We start from the raw sequence: 15,379 nt of genomic DNA, 5'->3' as shown, positions 1-15,379 counted from the left end.
AAATAATAAAGCCAATCGCTGATATGAAAAGTTATTGCGTCACTGCAGCTGCCGTTAGAACCTGAGGCTCGCTCTTAGGACTAAACGTGCATTGGCTGGTCTAGCTTGGAAAATAAGCTTTTTTTTCTACAGAATTTGAGCCTATGAAACAACATCTGTAGAACAGTGCGTGCCAGATTCTGTTGCTGATTTAAAATGTTACTTAATTGTGAGTTCAGCAAGCACTTTTTGAGATTTCAGGATTCCCCCAGTCAAACAGATAGGACTTGGTCTTGGATGCTCCAGAGGCGTTGCAAATATGGCCGCAGAGTGAACAGACTTTCCTTGAAAGAGACTTTGTCTGTGGTCTCTCCCCGTTTGAAAAAGCGCATCGTAATCAATCAGCGACTGACAAATGCAGATTCAAGTAGCTCTATTGACAATTGGGCAATGTAAAAATGCTGTACATTGCCAAAGCACTGATCCAATTGTGTTGAGCACTGTCAAATTTGCAGGCAACAATGGGCAGCAGATTAGGCTGTGATTGACAGCGCTCTGATCCAATGACATTGAGTATTTTCAAATGAACAGTTCCTGTTCGTGCCAAGCACCAGTTTAGAAAACAAGCGCTCCCCGGCACTGGTGAGAGGTGTTGTGCTGAATTCTGACCACCGCCAGATTATTACTTCCCTGAGTCTCCAGTATATGTAAATTTAGGATTAGGTGTGGTCGTCAATTGTCTGATTTTTTTAAACCTCCATCCAGTAACACCAGTAATTACTAGTACTGCATGTAGAAAAAACGCTTTTGCATAATTGAAAAAAAAATTGCATAAACCGCTAGTTAGTCTGCGTTAATACGCCACTGCCTGAAAGGCATCAGTTTTACTAAGAAATACTGGACTATTCAAGGCCTACCACACTATGCAATAGGTGGCATTTAGCATCACCTCTGTATGTCAGGATGTGTCATGCGCGTGTCGTGTCATGTGGTGGAGACCTATATAAATGACTGGTGGTCTCAACAATCTTCAGTCTTATCAAGATGACTATAGCGTACAGCCTGTTGCTCTCAGTGGCTTTGACCAGCTTGACACTGACTGGTTAGTAAAATCATACTTTACTGATAATACAATAATAACTGAACTGCTTTTGGTTAACTCAAACTTGCATCTTGATTGGTTTAGGTACATTTGGAGCTGATATCATCAATGGCAAAAAAGTCAAGAAGAGCTCAGTGCTTTACATGGCATCAGTTCAGATTGAAGGACAACACAAATGTGGAGGATTCCTGATCGACCCGAGCTACGTGCTCACGGCCGCACACTGTGATGAAAGGTAAGATGATAGTTAGTCTACTGTTAAACTGGGATATGTTTGGTGTTCAACAAAACTGTTCACTAATCTGCAATTGTGTTCATGTTAAAGTGGCAACATGACTGTGGTCCTGGGCACCCACAACATCAGTCCACAAGGGGCGAATCTGAAAAGATATACAGTGCAACATAAACATAAGCACCCATCTTTCAAAAACGTGAAAACTGGCAATGACATCATGCTTCTGAAGGTACAATATTTCATAAATAAAAACATGAATAGTAATAATAATAGATACATTTATACTTTAACTAAATCAAATACTTTTAATACACACACAATTAATTGTCATCATGAAGACCTCACATTTCTTGTGTGGAATTCTAGCTGTCCAAAAAGCTGAAAACCAGCAAAGGTGTGAAAACCATCAAAATCCCGAACAAGGACAAACCACTGAAGCCGAAATCCAAGTGCCAGGTTGCTGGATGGGGTAAAACCGAACAGCATAATGTGGTGGACGATCTGCTGGTCACAGACGTTTCAACTATCAACTTCACAACCTGCAAGACGATGTGGGAAAAAGTGCAAGTAAAACTCCCAGACAATGTCTTGTGCGCTGGTGGTTTCGAGACTAAAAGTGGCGCTTGTCAGGTGCGTCTACAGCAATATTTTGGTGAAATTTCATAATTTGCTATTCTATTTACTTCTGAACTCAATTGGTAATCAATCTGAAATGCATTGTTCTTGCAGGGTGATTCAGGTGGACCGCTAGTGTGCAGTGGGGAAGCGGTGGGCATCGTCTCTTTCAACTTCAGGGGTCACTGCGACTACCCAAATGTTCCCAATATTTACACTCAAATTTCAAAATACACAGTCTGGATCAAGAAGGTGATCAAGGGAGGTGCCTGATGCCTTTAAAACTGAATTGTACTGTTGTGGAGTTTATGTTGAGGTGAATGCTACCTGTCAACATTTTTCAATAAAAGCGAGAAAAGAGCAATAAAAACTCAATAAGCAATGACTCTGCATTTCTTTATTTCTAAAGAGCCACTTCACAGAGAACGAAACCGTTCAAGGGCTGTTTGATACTTAACCACAGCTAAAGTTCACAGCCATCACCACATCCTAGAAGTTGCACAACAGTCTTTTTGAACAAAAATAGATGCAGCACTGGGGGGAAAAAAGGTTGAAGACACACACACTCCTTCAAAAACTAAATGTTAAATTTTAAGGTTTGTTTAAAAAGCCCTGAAGACACAAGCAATCGATTTGTCAAGGTGTATAAAGTGTCTCAAAAGAAATGAACAGAGTTCATTCAGTCTCATTTTGCTGTTTCTTAGATGGTTACAAAAATGTTGTTGGTGCAAGAAGAAACTGCTTCTGAAAAGGTTCTCATCATTTGTTGTATTTCCTTAGGTTTAAACAGATCTCTGTTCAACTATGTAGGTCATAATGCACACAAAACCCACAAACCCTGTATTTTTTTTTCCCACACATTCTTTTAATCTAACATATTCTGGTAATAAAACGTATGTGACCACAGAAAACTCAAAATGAGTCGAGACGTGCAGAAAGGAGTTGGGGTCCATCTTGACACAAATGCAGCATCACTCTGTGGTAAAGCTGAATAGCGTTACTAACTTGTGCTTTTATGTGGTTAACAGATCGTTTACAAGATTAACTTCCATAGTCTTGTAAACAATGTTTAAAAAAAAACCACATTCACACAGAAGAAGTCCATCCATCAAAATATTTGACATGATTTATTTTACATTAGACAAAGCAACATGGGATTATAAACTATACAAAACTCCATTTGTGTCTATATGAAAGGTGAATTTTGGTGAATCAATGCCAGAACAGACCATTTCCAGACAGGGATTTCTCAAATAAATAAGAGAGTCAAACAACAATATACATATAGAACACTTGTATTATTATTATCTTTAAATTTGGATTCATCTCAAAACCATTTCTGTTATTTCTGTAACTGAAAAGCGAATGCGTATAACATTCATATTTGAATTTCACAAACTCTAATTGTTGTTCCTCAAAACTTAATGGAATTCAGTCTGGCGTATATGAGGGTGAAAACGCTTCTTGATGTGTGTCTTCTCAGATGCTGAAACTTTGAAGGTTTAAATGCTCATTTTAAATGGTTCTTAGCATATTGCAGGCCTTGTTTGGTGTATTCACTAACTGTGGACGGAGCAACCGATAAAGCGTGGATGGACTTCTGGACCCCTGAGTGAAAAAACAGAGCGATTACAAGACTAAAATATACTTATATATGTGGTAAAAACTTATTTGATTTTATATATACACACACACACACAAAAACATTTTCCACCAAAATAAACGATTGTTTACCTGAGTTCCATGCGTTCAGTGGGGAGAACTCAATTTTGGGCGTGGCTGGAAGCTGAAATATTGCATTAAATATGTTATAACAAAGTGGCTTGAAACAGTAATATTGTGAAATATATATTCTATTTGAATGCATTTTAAAATGTAGTTTTTTCCTGTGATGGCAAAGCTGTATTTTCAGCATCATTACTCCGGTCTTCAGTGTCACATGATCCTTCAGAAATCATTATTGTATACTTTAAAGAACCACTATTATTGCTATTTTAAAGGTTTCTAATTTTGTGTCCTAAAACAGGTTTACATGCATAATGCTGTCGCGATAACCATGATATCGTAGTACCAACACTACTGACAAGCCAACCGCAGAGGAATGCAAGTAAGTGCCGCAACCGCAATAATCGCGTGTTTTCTTTTTTCATAAGGCTATACCTTTCTTGTTTTGAACCTCGTGCCATCCATGTGTATTGAATGTTAAATAAGTTAATAATGATAACAAGACTGTGTTTATCATGGTGATTTGTACAGAGGCTTCGTGGATTTGCACTTAACAAGCCTAAACAGACAGAGAATGAGAGAGATCGACTGAGCGCGGTGTCATACATATTCGTGAAAAGGTTGCCGTGTCCAAGGAAAGCGAAATATTTGTCGTATCATCCTTTTAATGTGTAAGGGTATTTACCATGAATGGTGTCAGCGCTGGTCAATGGATCAATGCCACTGGTCTCTATTAAGTGAAGCTTCAGCGTTACCCATGCAACACATTGCTGGTCAGCTGAGCCTTGAAAAGTGGAGCTCAAAGTTAAAATAATGAACACCCTGTTTTATTACATCTACCTTTTAATGAATCAGCGTTTTTGAATGTGTTTTTTGACTGAACGGTTTAATGACACACTCAAAGACAGTCCCTTGCTGTCACCTAGTGGCTTAACAATGTAACAGCCCGTCTATGCACAGAGACGAAGACGATGATACTGGTGAAATATCAGCAGAAAGCCTCTTATCCAGTCAGATTCGAGGATCGGAACTGACTGTTATACATATAAAAATAGCCTAACGAGCTTATTGTCAGGTTTATGTTCTGTTATGTGGACTCTTATTTTGACATTCTCTTCTGTTTACTTCACTTCCTGTTTCAACACTGTTTAGTTTCGGTTACATTGGTTACTGAATATGTCCTCGTTTTTGTGCATGCTGACCACATTGTAACACTTATTTACATAGCAACAAATAAATATAAATAAATAAATGGCGATTATACCGCATATCACGCTATCGAGCCACTCAAAAATATTGATTTACTACATCAAAGGTCCAAAAACACTTTCATTTTCTCATAATATACATCAGATCACATTATTCAAAGATTCGCAAACGACTCGTAGGATGATTCAGTCTCTCTAAATCCCTCCTTCCCGTGAGCTACTCTGCTCTGATTGGCCAGACGGCCCAGCCTGTCGTGATTGTTCTACCTCCTTCAACACAAACCGATGTGTATATTTCAAATGTATTGTTGTGCATATGCAGGAACTGTATCAATAACAGTTCATATGTTCGCCCAGCACTAATGTGAATGACTAATGTAACACATTTTTGTAATACAAATCTCGCTTCATCCTTAATCTTTACTCAAAGTAGTAACAACAGACAATCTGCATTAATAGACACATATATAGGTAATAGTGTCCCACAGCTGATTTGCATTAGTATTTCAGGAATACAGTTATAACGTAAGTTAGCCAGAAACACAAAACTATGTATTTTTACCACCCGTTAGAAAATATATACGTCAATAATTAATCATAATAACAGGTTGTGATTCTGAGGAGCAAGTTGGTCCAAATAAAGTGTGTACTGTCCCATCTTTAATGGATAAGCGTTTTAGACCTCATGGAGATTTGAGAAGCAATCATCGAAAGGTTATACTACTGCTGTATCGCTGTGGTAATTTAAAGTATAAATCAGCCTTAAGACTGGAATTACTGATGACATGTTTCAGCACTTCAAAATCAATTATTTTTCTTTTGGAGAGAATACATTTATTTGTAGTGCACTTTGATCTTTAAAACTTTGCAGACCTTTTACATTCACAAACAGCTATTTTATACAGTGCATGAAAGGGAATATTTGAAAAAGCATAATAGGGGCACTTTAATTTAACGCTCAAGAAACGTTTCTTATTATTATCAATGTTGGGAACAGTTATGCAGCTTAATCTTTTAGAGGAAACAGTGATACTTTTTTTCCAGGATTCTTTGATTACTAGGAAGTTCAAAGAAACCGCATTTTTTTGGAATAGAAATCTTTTGTAACATTGTTAAAGTATTTACTGTCACTTTTGATCCATTTAATGTGTTCTTGCTGAATAGAAGTTTTTTTTTTTTTTTTTAAACACCAACTAACAAATCCTAAATTTTTAAAGGGATACTCCACTTTAAAGGTGCCATGTGTAAAAATTGAGGTAAAAATATCCAAAAAATGAGCTACACGCATCAAAAGAATGAGAAGAAATAAGGGTGATGATGTCATTAAAAAAATGTCAAGTTATAGTGCTGCAGAGATATCAACCTTAATTAGCATTAGCATTACTAGCCACGGCCCGACAGGTGTCGTAATACCAGTTTCGGCCATGGGAGGCGGTATACGGGCAACATAACCACCAGCCAACCTGCAATACACGAAGAACTCGCACGGCTTGTGGGCGTACTTGAACCTGATGTCAATCGTGTGGAAAGTACAGCCCACTACTACATTTCAGTTCAGGGAAGAGAGCAGAAGGATGGCTGAAGCCCTTGGCAAGAGACCTTTCAACAGTGTTCGTGTTTTTTTTACTATTAGCTAGTAGAGATGATCAGTTCACGTGCGCTAGGGATCTGTCGTGTAACATTTACAAGCGCCAAAACGGTATTTATTGTTTGAATTGCGTAATAAAATTGACAGAATCTGATATTTTTTTTATATCATAACTAACCTGCTCTGTCTAGTCTGTTGGTCTCCGTGTCCTCTTTGCTTCGCGATTTTTCTGTGCGTGAGAAAATTGATGTGTGGCGTGAGAGCGTGTGAAAAGTGTAAATTGCGTGTGTCTCACGGTGAATGCGTGAGAGTTGGCAGCTCTGGTTACGTTGGTTGGCGCTAGCTTGGTCAACATCAGCTGTCTGATGTTGACCAATGATGTTGACAGAATGCTGTCTGTCAAATTAATTTAATTCAAACAATGTGTATATACAACTCAAAATGTAATATGAACAAAACGAATATGAACATATTCACTGGTAAAGGTGAAGGGAAGTAGCTTGAAGATGTCATGTTTCAAAATCACTTGACATCACCCAACGTTCCTCTGGAGGCAAAACGTCCTCTATTAAGCTTCGGCTGTGGCTCTAGGGTCATTGTGAAGGTAGGGGCGGAGCATAGAGACTATGCCGTTTCTCGTTTGTTACTCTAGAGTAGACCAATTCACTTTCTGGAGGTATACTGCCCCCATCTGGTATGGAATGTGGAGTATGACTTGATTTTTTTGCCAGACATAACACATGCCACCTTTAAAATGAAAATTCTGTCATCATATACTCAGCCTCATGTTGTCATTGACTTTCATAGTAGGAAAAAAATATACCATGGAAGTCAATGAGACCAGAAACTGTCTGGTTACTGATATTCTTCTAAATATCTTCCTTTCTGTTCAGCAGAAGAAAGAAATTCATAAAGGATTGAAACAACATGAGGGTGAATATATGATGACAGAATTTTCATTTTAAAGTGGAGTATCCCTTTAAATAGTAGTTTTTTCTTTCCCTGCCTTCACATCTTTGTAAATAAATGTCTGGTGAGGTTTAGTTGGTGTCATCTGAATCAAATTATAAGGTTGCCCTACAAATAAAGCTTATCCGTCAGTTTGACTCAATGAGCTATCAGTTTTCTTTCATGTTTTATTTAAGAATAACATGAGAATAACGTAACACTTGGTATTTTAACGTGACATGTTATAACAATATCTATGGCAAGAGCTCTTTTCAGTCACTGCATTCTTTTCCTATTGATTATTTTCTTTTTTTCCTTTTGCATTTCGCTGTAATAGTATGAAAAATGTCAACATACACTGCACATTTGTGGTCTGTTCTCCCGATTTAATTTAAGATATTATGCCATTAATAATTCACTGGAATGCACGACGAATCTCTCTTTTTTTTTTTCTCCCCAAATCCTCACGTCTCTTTCCAGGTTTGTTTTCACAGTTAAATACAATTTATTATCTGTCAAAATGGCTTAAATCACTTTGAAATACTATCACGCAATGCTGAAGTAAATATATATATATATATATATATATATATATATATATTTATAGCAATATATATATATATATATATATATATATATATATATATTTATTTATTTTTTATTATTATTAAGGCAACATAGCCTATGTATAATACAGATTAGTAATTATCATGATATTTAACCGTCCGATTTTGCTGTGGAATGATTTAATGATTTATTTTTATGATTTAAAGTACCTTGTTGATGCTTTTACACTTTTAAATGTACTTTTAATGTCCAATGGTTGAAGGGTGAGTAGAATAATTTAATGTCATTGTACACAGTTTAAAAATATATATTATTGCGTCCATAGAGCTAGTCTTTCACTGATTGTTTACAGCTTAACGGAAGTTACACCCATAATTCGCGCAAAGAGTCATGGGGCGTAGGAATAATGTGGATACGTTCAGTTTCAGTACTTTCGTACCTCAAAGCCAAAGTACTTCATCCACTCCTCCACAGCTGGTGGGATGGCTGTTTTAGCTCGGCCCAAGGCAACAGATCCCTCCTCGCTACCTCCAAGAAGTCCCGAATCATATGCCACATATAGGGCTCCTCCTGCAATGGTCACCTTTGTGGCAAACCTAAGATACACATAACAATTCAGTCATTCCAAGTCAAAAAGCCACATTGAGAAGATGTTTGTTAGCACGCTAGCTATGCTTAACCTACTATGTAAATGAACACAGCTAAGTTACTCAAATGCATGCTAATTTAATTTACAAGTATTATAGATATATATAAAACTATCGAAAATAATAATGCACAAAATATGCCAATCAACATAACTCTTAAGCCCAAACAAACACTTAAAAGCTAACTGCTAATTAGCTCCATATACAAAAACGCAATGACACTTACTTGACTACAGGCAAAATCTTGGCAGCCATGGTCTTAAAAGCAACAGTATGCTAAAAAGTGCAAAACTGTGAAAAAAACCCCTCAACTTTACTAAATATTTTGCTCTTTCTTGACAGCGAATTCCACTGACAAGGGCATTTGCACCAGTGGAATGAACTGGACTGGAGGCAATAAAGTTGGTTTTGAATGACTTCAGACGTTCGCAATCCGCAGATTCGTCTAAATAAACGTCGGATGTATATAAATGATATTTGTGTTTCTGTAATAAAAAAAAAGAGAAAAATAATAATAAAAATAAAAGCACACGGTTGTTAGTGTTAATAATAAACGACTTGGTTTTATGTATTTGTTGAATGTGCCGCCATGACCACTCCGTGCACTTGCTGTCAGCCGCTGTTTCAGTATTATTAATCGTATTAATCATTAAGAAAAAAATAATTTTATATAATATTGTGGTTTTATGTTAACTGAATCTCTTTCCAAGCCCTAACAACGTCAATGTCAAATCTAATAAGTAACTCAATAGCTTAGCCATGCAGAGGTTACTGAAAAGTAATCCTTAATCATGACTTTAGGATTTATTTTCTAGCCGGTCTGTTTTATTTTTTCTTTTATAAACACTTTTTTTTCTTTTTTCTTTTTGAATAATAATGACAACAAAACTTAAAACAATTGTTAATACACCAGTAATAGGCTATAGCGCGTTTGTTGCTCTCAAGATTATTGAAACGCCACTTAAATCTGATTGTACTTTGGTTTGGCTCCGCCTGTCTGACACGATCTGGTTATGCAGGTTCTTTGGTTATGTCGACTGACTTTTAACAGTTGATCGGTTCAAAGTCACATTTCTGTAAGCTGTGCTGTCGCATCTTCTACAATTTTTCACAAATGAATCTTTATGCCAAGTTACTGTTACTGTGCAGCATAGGCGTCGCTTTCATTGCGGTTCGATGGAATGCTACGTCGTTTAATGAGGGTGAGTTGAACGGACGCCTTTTTTTTATCTGTGCTGTAATAAAATGTAATATTCGTAGGCTATAGGCTGTAACACCAGATTAAAGTCATGTGCAAGACCCGTGATAAGTCAGTCCGGGATTTAGGAGGAAGAAATGTTTTTGTCTTCCTGTTTTGTAGCAATATTTGTAATAGCAATATAATATAGTTAGGCTATTTCGGGTAATTAGAGTAGCTATTTGCACTTTTTTAGACTAATATTTTATATAGCCTAACGTTACCTTGCTGTTGAGATTGTCTGTTCTCTCTCTTGTATGTGGGAAAATAATAGTAATTCTGAAATAATAATAAAAAGATTTTTCCTTAAAAAAAAATGTTATATATTCCTCAAAATTCAAGTAACCACTCAGAAATGTGATATTTATCCAATAATATAGTAAAGTTTGGAGTTTGATATATTTATCAACATTTATATTAATATAAATTAATATTTAAATTAATTAAAATTTATATATATACAAATTTTATTTTAATATATATATATTAACTTTCAGGAAAGTACATCAGTCAGAATTAAAATATGAAAAGTGAAATGCCATTCATCATTATTTTTTTGTCACTGTGATATTTAAATCAGCTCTGTGTTGCGCAAGGCAAGATAACAGAACTTATCTGAACAGTTGCATATGCAATGCATAATGTTATTTTATTACTTTATGTGCTAGGAAGTGGGTGAGTGTGATAAAGAAAGAAACATGATAAAACAGCATGAACTTTGTAAACCGAAATGAACTGGCCCATTCATTCAAGTTTTAATATAGTTGATTATTGCACTTCGTCTCATTGAAAATTGATTTTCTCCAGTTGACAACTCATGTGATAGATTTCTACAAATGTCAACATTTGATTGCCATCAACATGACTATTCAGACATGATTCAGACTATTCATGAATCAGTTCATGCTTTTATTTTGCAGCCTACAGTGACATTTATATAATTAAGCGTCTCTGCCCCGCAGGTTATCAGCTGTACAAACAAGCTCGTTTTGCCCTCAAAATAATTACTGTTACCGCAGACTGTTTGTCATAATACAGAGAGACTATTGGAGAAGTTTAATATAACTTTCTACCCAAACCAGTCGGTTTTCAATGGGCATGACTAATGGGAAACGGCCAACATTAAATACATTAAAAAAAATTACAAACTGATATTGTGATAACCTAAAAAGCATAGAAAGCTTGAAAACCGACTGGTTTTATCATTTGACCTTTACAACCATGAACATTAAGTACACCATTATGAGGCATGTTTATGTAATGATATTTAGTCAACATTAAACTGATTTGTGTCTTTTTAGAGTCTTTGAAAGGTGCCCGGGTGTTGGTGACCGGGGCCAGCACTGGCATCGGCGAGCAGTTGGCGTACCAATACGCCCGTTTAGGAGCCCAACTCGTTATCACGGCGAGGAGAGGAAATGTCCTAGAAGAGGTCAATGAGCTTTTCTTCTTTCGTTCATCATTTACATTTGATTCAAGGAGGTATGATTGTTTCAAAATGATTCCTCTGACTGCAGGTTGTGCGCAAGTGCCAGGAAATGGGGGCTCAAAAGGCCTTTTACATCCCCGCGGACATGGCGAGCCCCTCCGATGCCGAGCGCGTGGTACAGTACGCCATCGAACAGCTCGGGGGGCTGGATTTCCTGGTTCTGAACCACATTGGGCCCAGTCCATACCGTATGTGGAATGGAGACGTGGAGCACACGCGATGGCTGTTAGAGGTGTAGAATCACAATGAAGAAAAAAAAGGTTTTCATAAAAGGATAGTTCACCCAAAAATGAGATTTATATTGTTTTTTTAATCACCCTCATATTGTGTCAAACCTGTATGATTTTCTTTCCTCCGTGAAACACAAAAGAAGATAGTCCACATAATGTCCCGACTGCTCTTTTTCATACAATGAAAGCGATTGGGGACCAAAAATGACATAGGCCTTCTGTAAAATTACAATTAATAGTAATGTAATAACTAATTTATTAAAAGAATCACTGTAGCTCTCAAATCTCATTCAGACTGTATACTTAAAGGTGCTCTAAGCGATGTTGGGTGACATCACTTCTTGTTGACGTTCAAAGTATTGTCAAACAAAACGGAGGCTAGCTCGACCCTCCCTCCTCCTCATCCCGTCCCCTCCACCTCCCTTCTGTGCTTCCTGAAACAGGCTTTTCCGATGTAAATTTGGGACTTTGCACGTTCCTTCTCCTTTTCTCTCTTATTTGCTATTTGTTCATCGGTACGTCGTCTCTTTGGTCGTGTGTCGGCCATATCAAAATTCAAGAGAATATAATTCTAACGTTAGTCGTTGTCTAGGACATCTCTCCTCTAGCTAACTTCCCTCTTAATGCTTCTCTCTCCTCCACTCCCCACACCCCCCTTCATGTGCACGCGCACTAACCCCCCAACCCCCACCCCCAAATCATTCTTGTCGGTTATTGGCTGGAACACTATTTTATTAGCTTTTCCATTACCAGTACCAGCTCGACTCGACTCGACTCGTCTCGTCTCGCTTTTCGCTCCGTTTTCCATTGCAGATAGTACCTCCACAATAGTACCTGGTCGTCATATCGACGCCGCAGGAAACTGCCGTGACGCGACACTTCTAATCTTCTACGCAACACCCGCTTACCCACACACAGGACAATGGAGGAAATCGAGTGTATGCTGTTTTTGGATGTTTTTGTTTTTGCTGTTTTTTATTCAGGATACTCCATGCAATGATGATGCAGTGAATAGTGACGATTCTCTCTGACCAATCAGCAGTCTGCTGTGTTTTCACGTCACATTTTAGTATCGCCTCAGCTCGCTCAGAACCTCGCCGGAGGTTATACGAAAAAAAGTACCTGGAAGCAGGTACAGGTACAACTTTTACACAGTGGAAAACCAAACAAAGGCGAGTTGAGTCGAGGCGAGTTGGTACTGTGTAGTGGAAAAGCGCCTTTTGTTATGTTTCGTGGTCCAGGCTGGGCCAGTTTGTTTTTGTTGCCGTTTGTGGAGCCTGGGCTGTCTACAGAGACCGCGTTTTTTTACAGTGTGTTCAGGGGACAGGCAGCTAGCGGATTGTGAGATGTTTGATGTGTGACAAAAAAAATTTCGGCCTAAAAAACACGTTACATCGCTTAGAGCACCTTTAAATATGACACATCAGGTCTTAATGGTAATATTTGGGTGAACTACCTGTTACTTTTAATCCCTTATGGTCAAACTAACTGAAATATATGACTTGATTTGTCTTTCATTCATCATACACTCTCTTATAGGTGAATTTTCTCAGTTACCTACAGATGGCTCAGAAAGCTTTGCCGACTCTTGAAAAGAGTAAAGGATCGATAGTTGTTGTTTCCTCCCTTCTAGGTGATTAAAATATTAAACTTATCTCACAGCTCTTGCTGCTTCAACCAACGAACAATTGCTGAAATAACACCTAACTGTTTTTCACAGGAAAAATATGCGGCCCCTTCGCTTTGCCGTATGCCGCAACTAAGTTTGCACTCAACGGTTTCTTTGGAGGCCTCCAGCATGAGCTAGCAATGCAAAAAAGCAATGTGTCCATAACCATCTGCGTACTTGGACTGATCGACACAGATAGTGCTATGGAGAAAATCAAGTGAGAACAAACTAACATCAAAATCTTTGGTTCTTAATGCTAATAAATGACAATTAAAAGTTTAAAAGCTTTTACTTAAGGGTGCTTGTTCAGTACTAGTTAAGCTACTAAAGAACAAATGGGCAGGTATAAAGTCATAAATAGCAGTTGTTCACTTACTTGTGTAACTCATAGTTTTGTAACAATCTATATCACACATGACAGCTCATGTTCCAGATAAAAGGCTCATTCTTCATGTCTTTAATGTGTTTAATGCAGAGGTTACATCAATATGACCGCCTACCCTGCGCATGAGTCCGCCCGGCACATTATCGAAGCTGGAGCATCTCGACAGCCTGAGGCATTTTACCCCTGGTACACCTTCTACGCCTGTCTCTTCAGGGATTGGTTCCCCTACTATAGAGATCTGGCCATTCAAAACTCCTACACATATAATCCATAAATTAATACAGAACTAATTACTGAAAGCTGACAGTTCCTTTGGAATCCATGTGTGGTAACAAGTAGTATGACCAACTATTAGTTAGTTGGGGGGTATCAGCCTTATGTTTCATTATTCAATTAGACTAATCTACTTTTTTTATGTAACTGACTTAAAATAAAACTTTTGAGAACCTGTTGTGAAATATTTTATGTTTTAAACGAATTTAGACAATTAAAGATTGATTAAAGTGTTTTATGGTACATTATCAAGGAATTATTGCTGCTGTGAGGATTAAAAGTGGTTATGTCTGTTTATGTCCATGTCTGTTCAAAACTGTGTGCCCTTTTTTGGAAGAAGCTCTAAGAAATTGTTTGTAACCTCTGAAACATTCCCGGGTTGTGACTGTAAAGCACTCTGAACTTAGGCCTACCTCATGTTTTCTTATCAGTGACTACCTGACCTATAATGCCGACGCTAAAATCTGCTATCATACTTGACAATAAAGACGTTACACTAAATGCTTGCCGCTTGAGTTTTATTGCTGATAAAATTAAACATTTAGAGCTTACAACATTTGATAATGAATATGATGTTTAAGACAAATAAGTGGGCGCGCGCTGTCTGTGTTGTTTTTGGCCCGTAGCCTAACTGTTACACTAAATTCAAATCAGAAAAAGCCGCGAATACGAAACAAAGATACTTTGTCGTAACTTTAATAGCTATTATACTTGATTCGAAACAATAACTACATCATTAAGTTACATTAAACCTCTGTCCTCGGAATATGACGGTTATTTTCTTTACCTCAAGCATACTTAACGCTATTTAATTTGAATGTTGTAGCACAATATGTCCGGAAGAGGGCAGCAGTCTCTTGATAGTTGCGAGTGACATAAAACAATTGTAAGTGCACGTGTTCCCCATTCAAGGTTTGACCAGTAGGTGGATTTATTGTATGACCGCCAAGAATCAAGATTAAGACTTTTTTTCTTTTGAGTGAGTCCTTCATTAGAAAGATGCTCCACATTAATTCCCTGCAATTACCAATTGGGTCATAATATACTGAATTCACCGAAGAGCTAGATGAGCTGAAATTATGCCAGGCTGTTTCAATTCTCATGTACTTGACTGGGTTTAAGAGGAAAAATCAAAGCCAGAACCGCCTCCTACTTAACATGCACTGCCTTAAGCATTACGCATACCCTATCTCTTTTTTACTCACACTTTCCCCTTCTTTCTCAGACACACACCCACACATGCCCGCATACACACTCATGATGGGGCCTCCAGGGGGAAGGCGCAGGCCCGGCTGCCTGGGATAGCAGCCAGTAACACCTGCAACAGATTAGAGCTCCTAATGCTGAGCAATAAATCCCCCACCCTGTCCTGCATCACCATGAACATGAACTGCAAGACTCTATCTATCTATCTATCTATCTATCTACAGTACACTGTAAAATGTGATATGATTAATAAGTTATAACAAATCATGTTTTCTC

At 37.7% G+C, this 15,379-nt stretch overlaps 3 protein-coding genes across 3 annotated transcripts; 2 read left to right on the top strand and 1 right to left on the bottom strand.

Moving 5' to 3' along the window:
* Window positions 1-1,017: 1,017 nt before the first annotated feature.
* On the top strand, window positions 1,018-2,310 carry LOC311084377 (granzyme B(G,H)). Its single transcript, XM_084116383.1, has 5 exons — window positions 1,018-1,081; window positions 1,166-1,316; window positions 1,407-1,545; window positions 1,683-1,946; window positions 2,046-2,310. Exons 1-5 carry the CDS (start codon window positions 1,024-1,026, stop codon window positions 2,202-2,204), a joined length of 771 nt encoding a protein of 256 aa, XP_083972509.1. The 5' UTR covers window positions 1,018-1,023; the 3' UTR covers window positions 2,205-2,310.
* A 721-nt stretch (window positions 2,311-3,031) lies between these two features.
* On the bottom strand, window positions 3,032-9,028 carry micos13 (mitochondrial contact site and cristae organizing system subunit 13). Its single transcript, XM_084116384.1, has 4 exons — window positions 8,841-9,028; window positions 8,407-8,563; window positions 3,666-3,717; window positions 3,032-3,539 (listed from the first exon to the last, which is right to left on the bottom strand). The coding sequence occupies exons 1-4, from the start codon at window positions 8,867-8,869 to the stop codon at window positions 3,442-3,444; spliced, it is 336 nt and encodes a 111-aa protein (XP_083972510.1). The 5' UTR covers window positions 8,870-9,028; the 3' UTR covers window positions 3,032-3,441.
* A 350-nt stretch (window positions 9,029-9,378) lies between these two features.
* hsd11b1la (hydroxysteroid (11-beta) dehydrogenase 1-like a) lies at window positions 9,379-14,396 on the top strand. The gene is made up of 6 exons (XM_084115958.1): window positions 9,379-9,816; window positions 11,153-11,283; window positions 11,369-11,572; window positions 13,110-13,203; window positions 13,291-13,456; window positions 13,715-14,396. The coding sequence occupies exons 1-6, from the start codon at window positions 9,729-9,731 to the stop codon at window positions 13,896-13,898; spliced, it is 867 nt and encodes a 288-aa protein (XP_083972084.1). The 5' UTR covers window positions 9,379-9,728; the 3' UTR covers window positions 13,899-14,396.
* Window positions 14,397-15,379: the final 983 nt, after the last annotated feature.

The sequence above is a fragment of the Abramis brama genome, assembly GCF_963993115.1.
Source record: "Abramis brama genome assembly, chromosome: 6".
NCBI classification, from domain to species: Eukaryota; Metazoa; Chordata; class Actinopteri; order Cypriniformes; family Leuciscidae; genus Abramis; species Abramis brama.
This window is presented reverse-complemented; position numbering and strand designations above follow the sequence as displayed.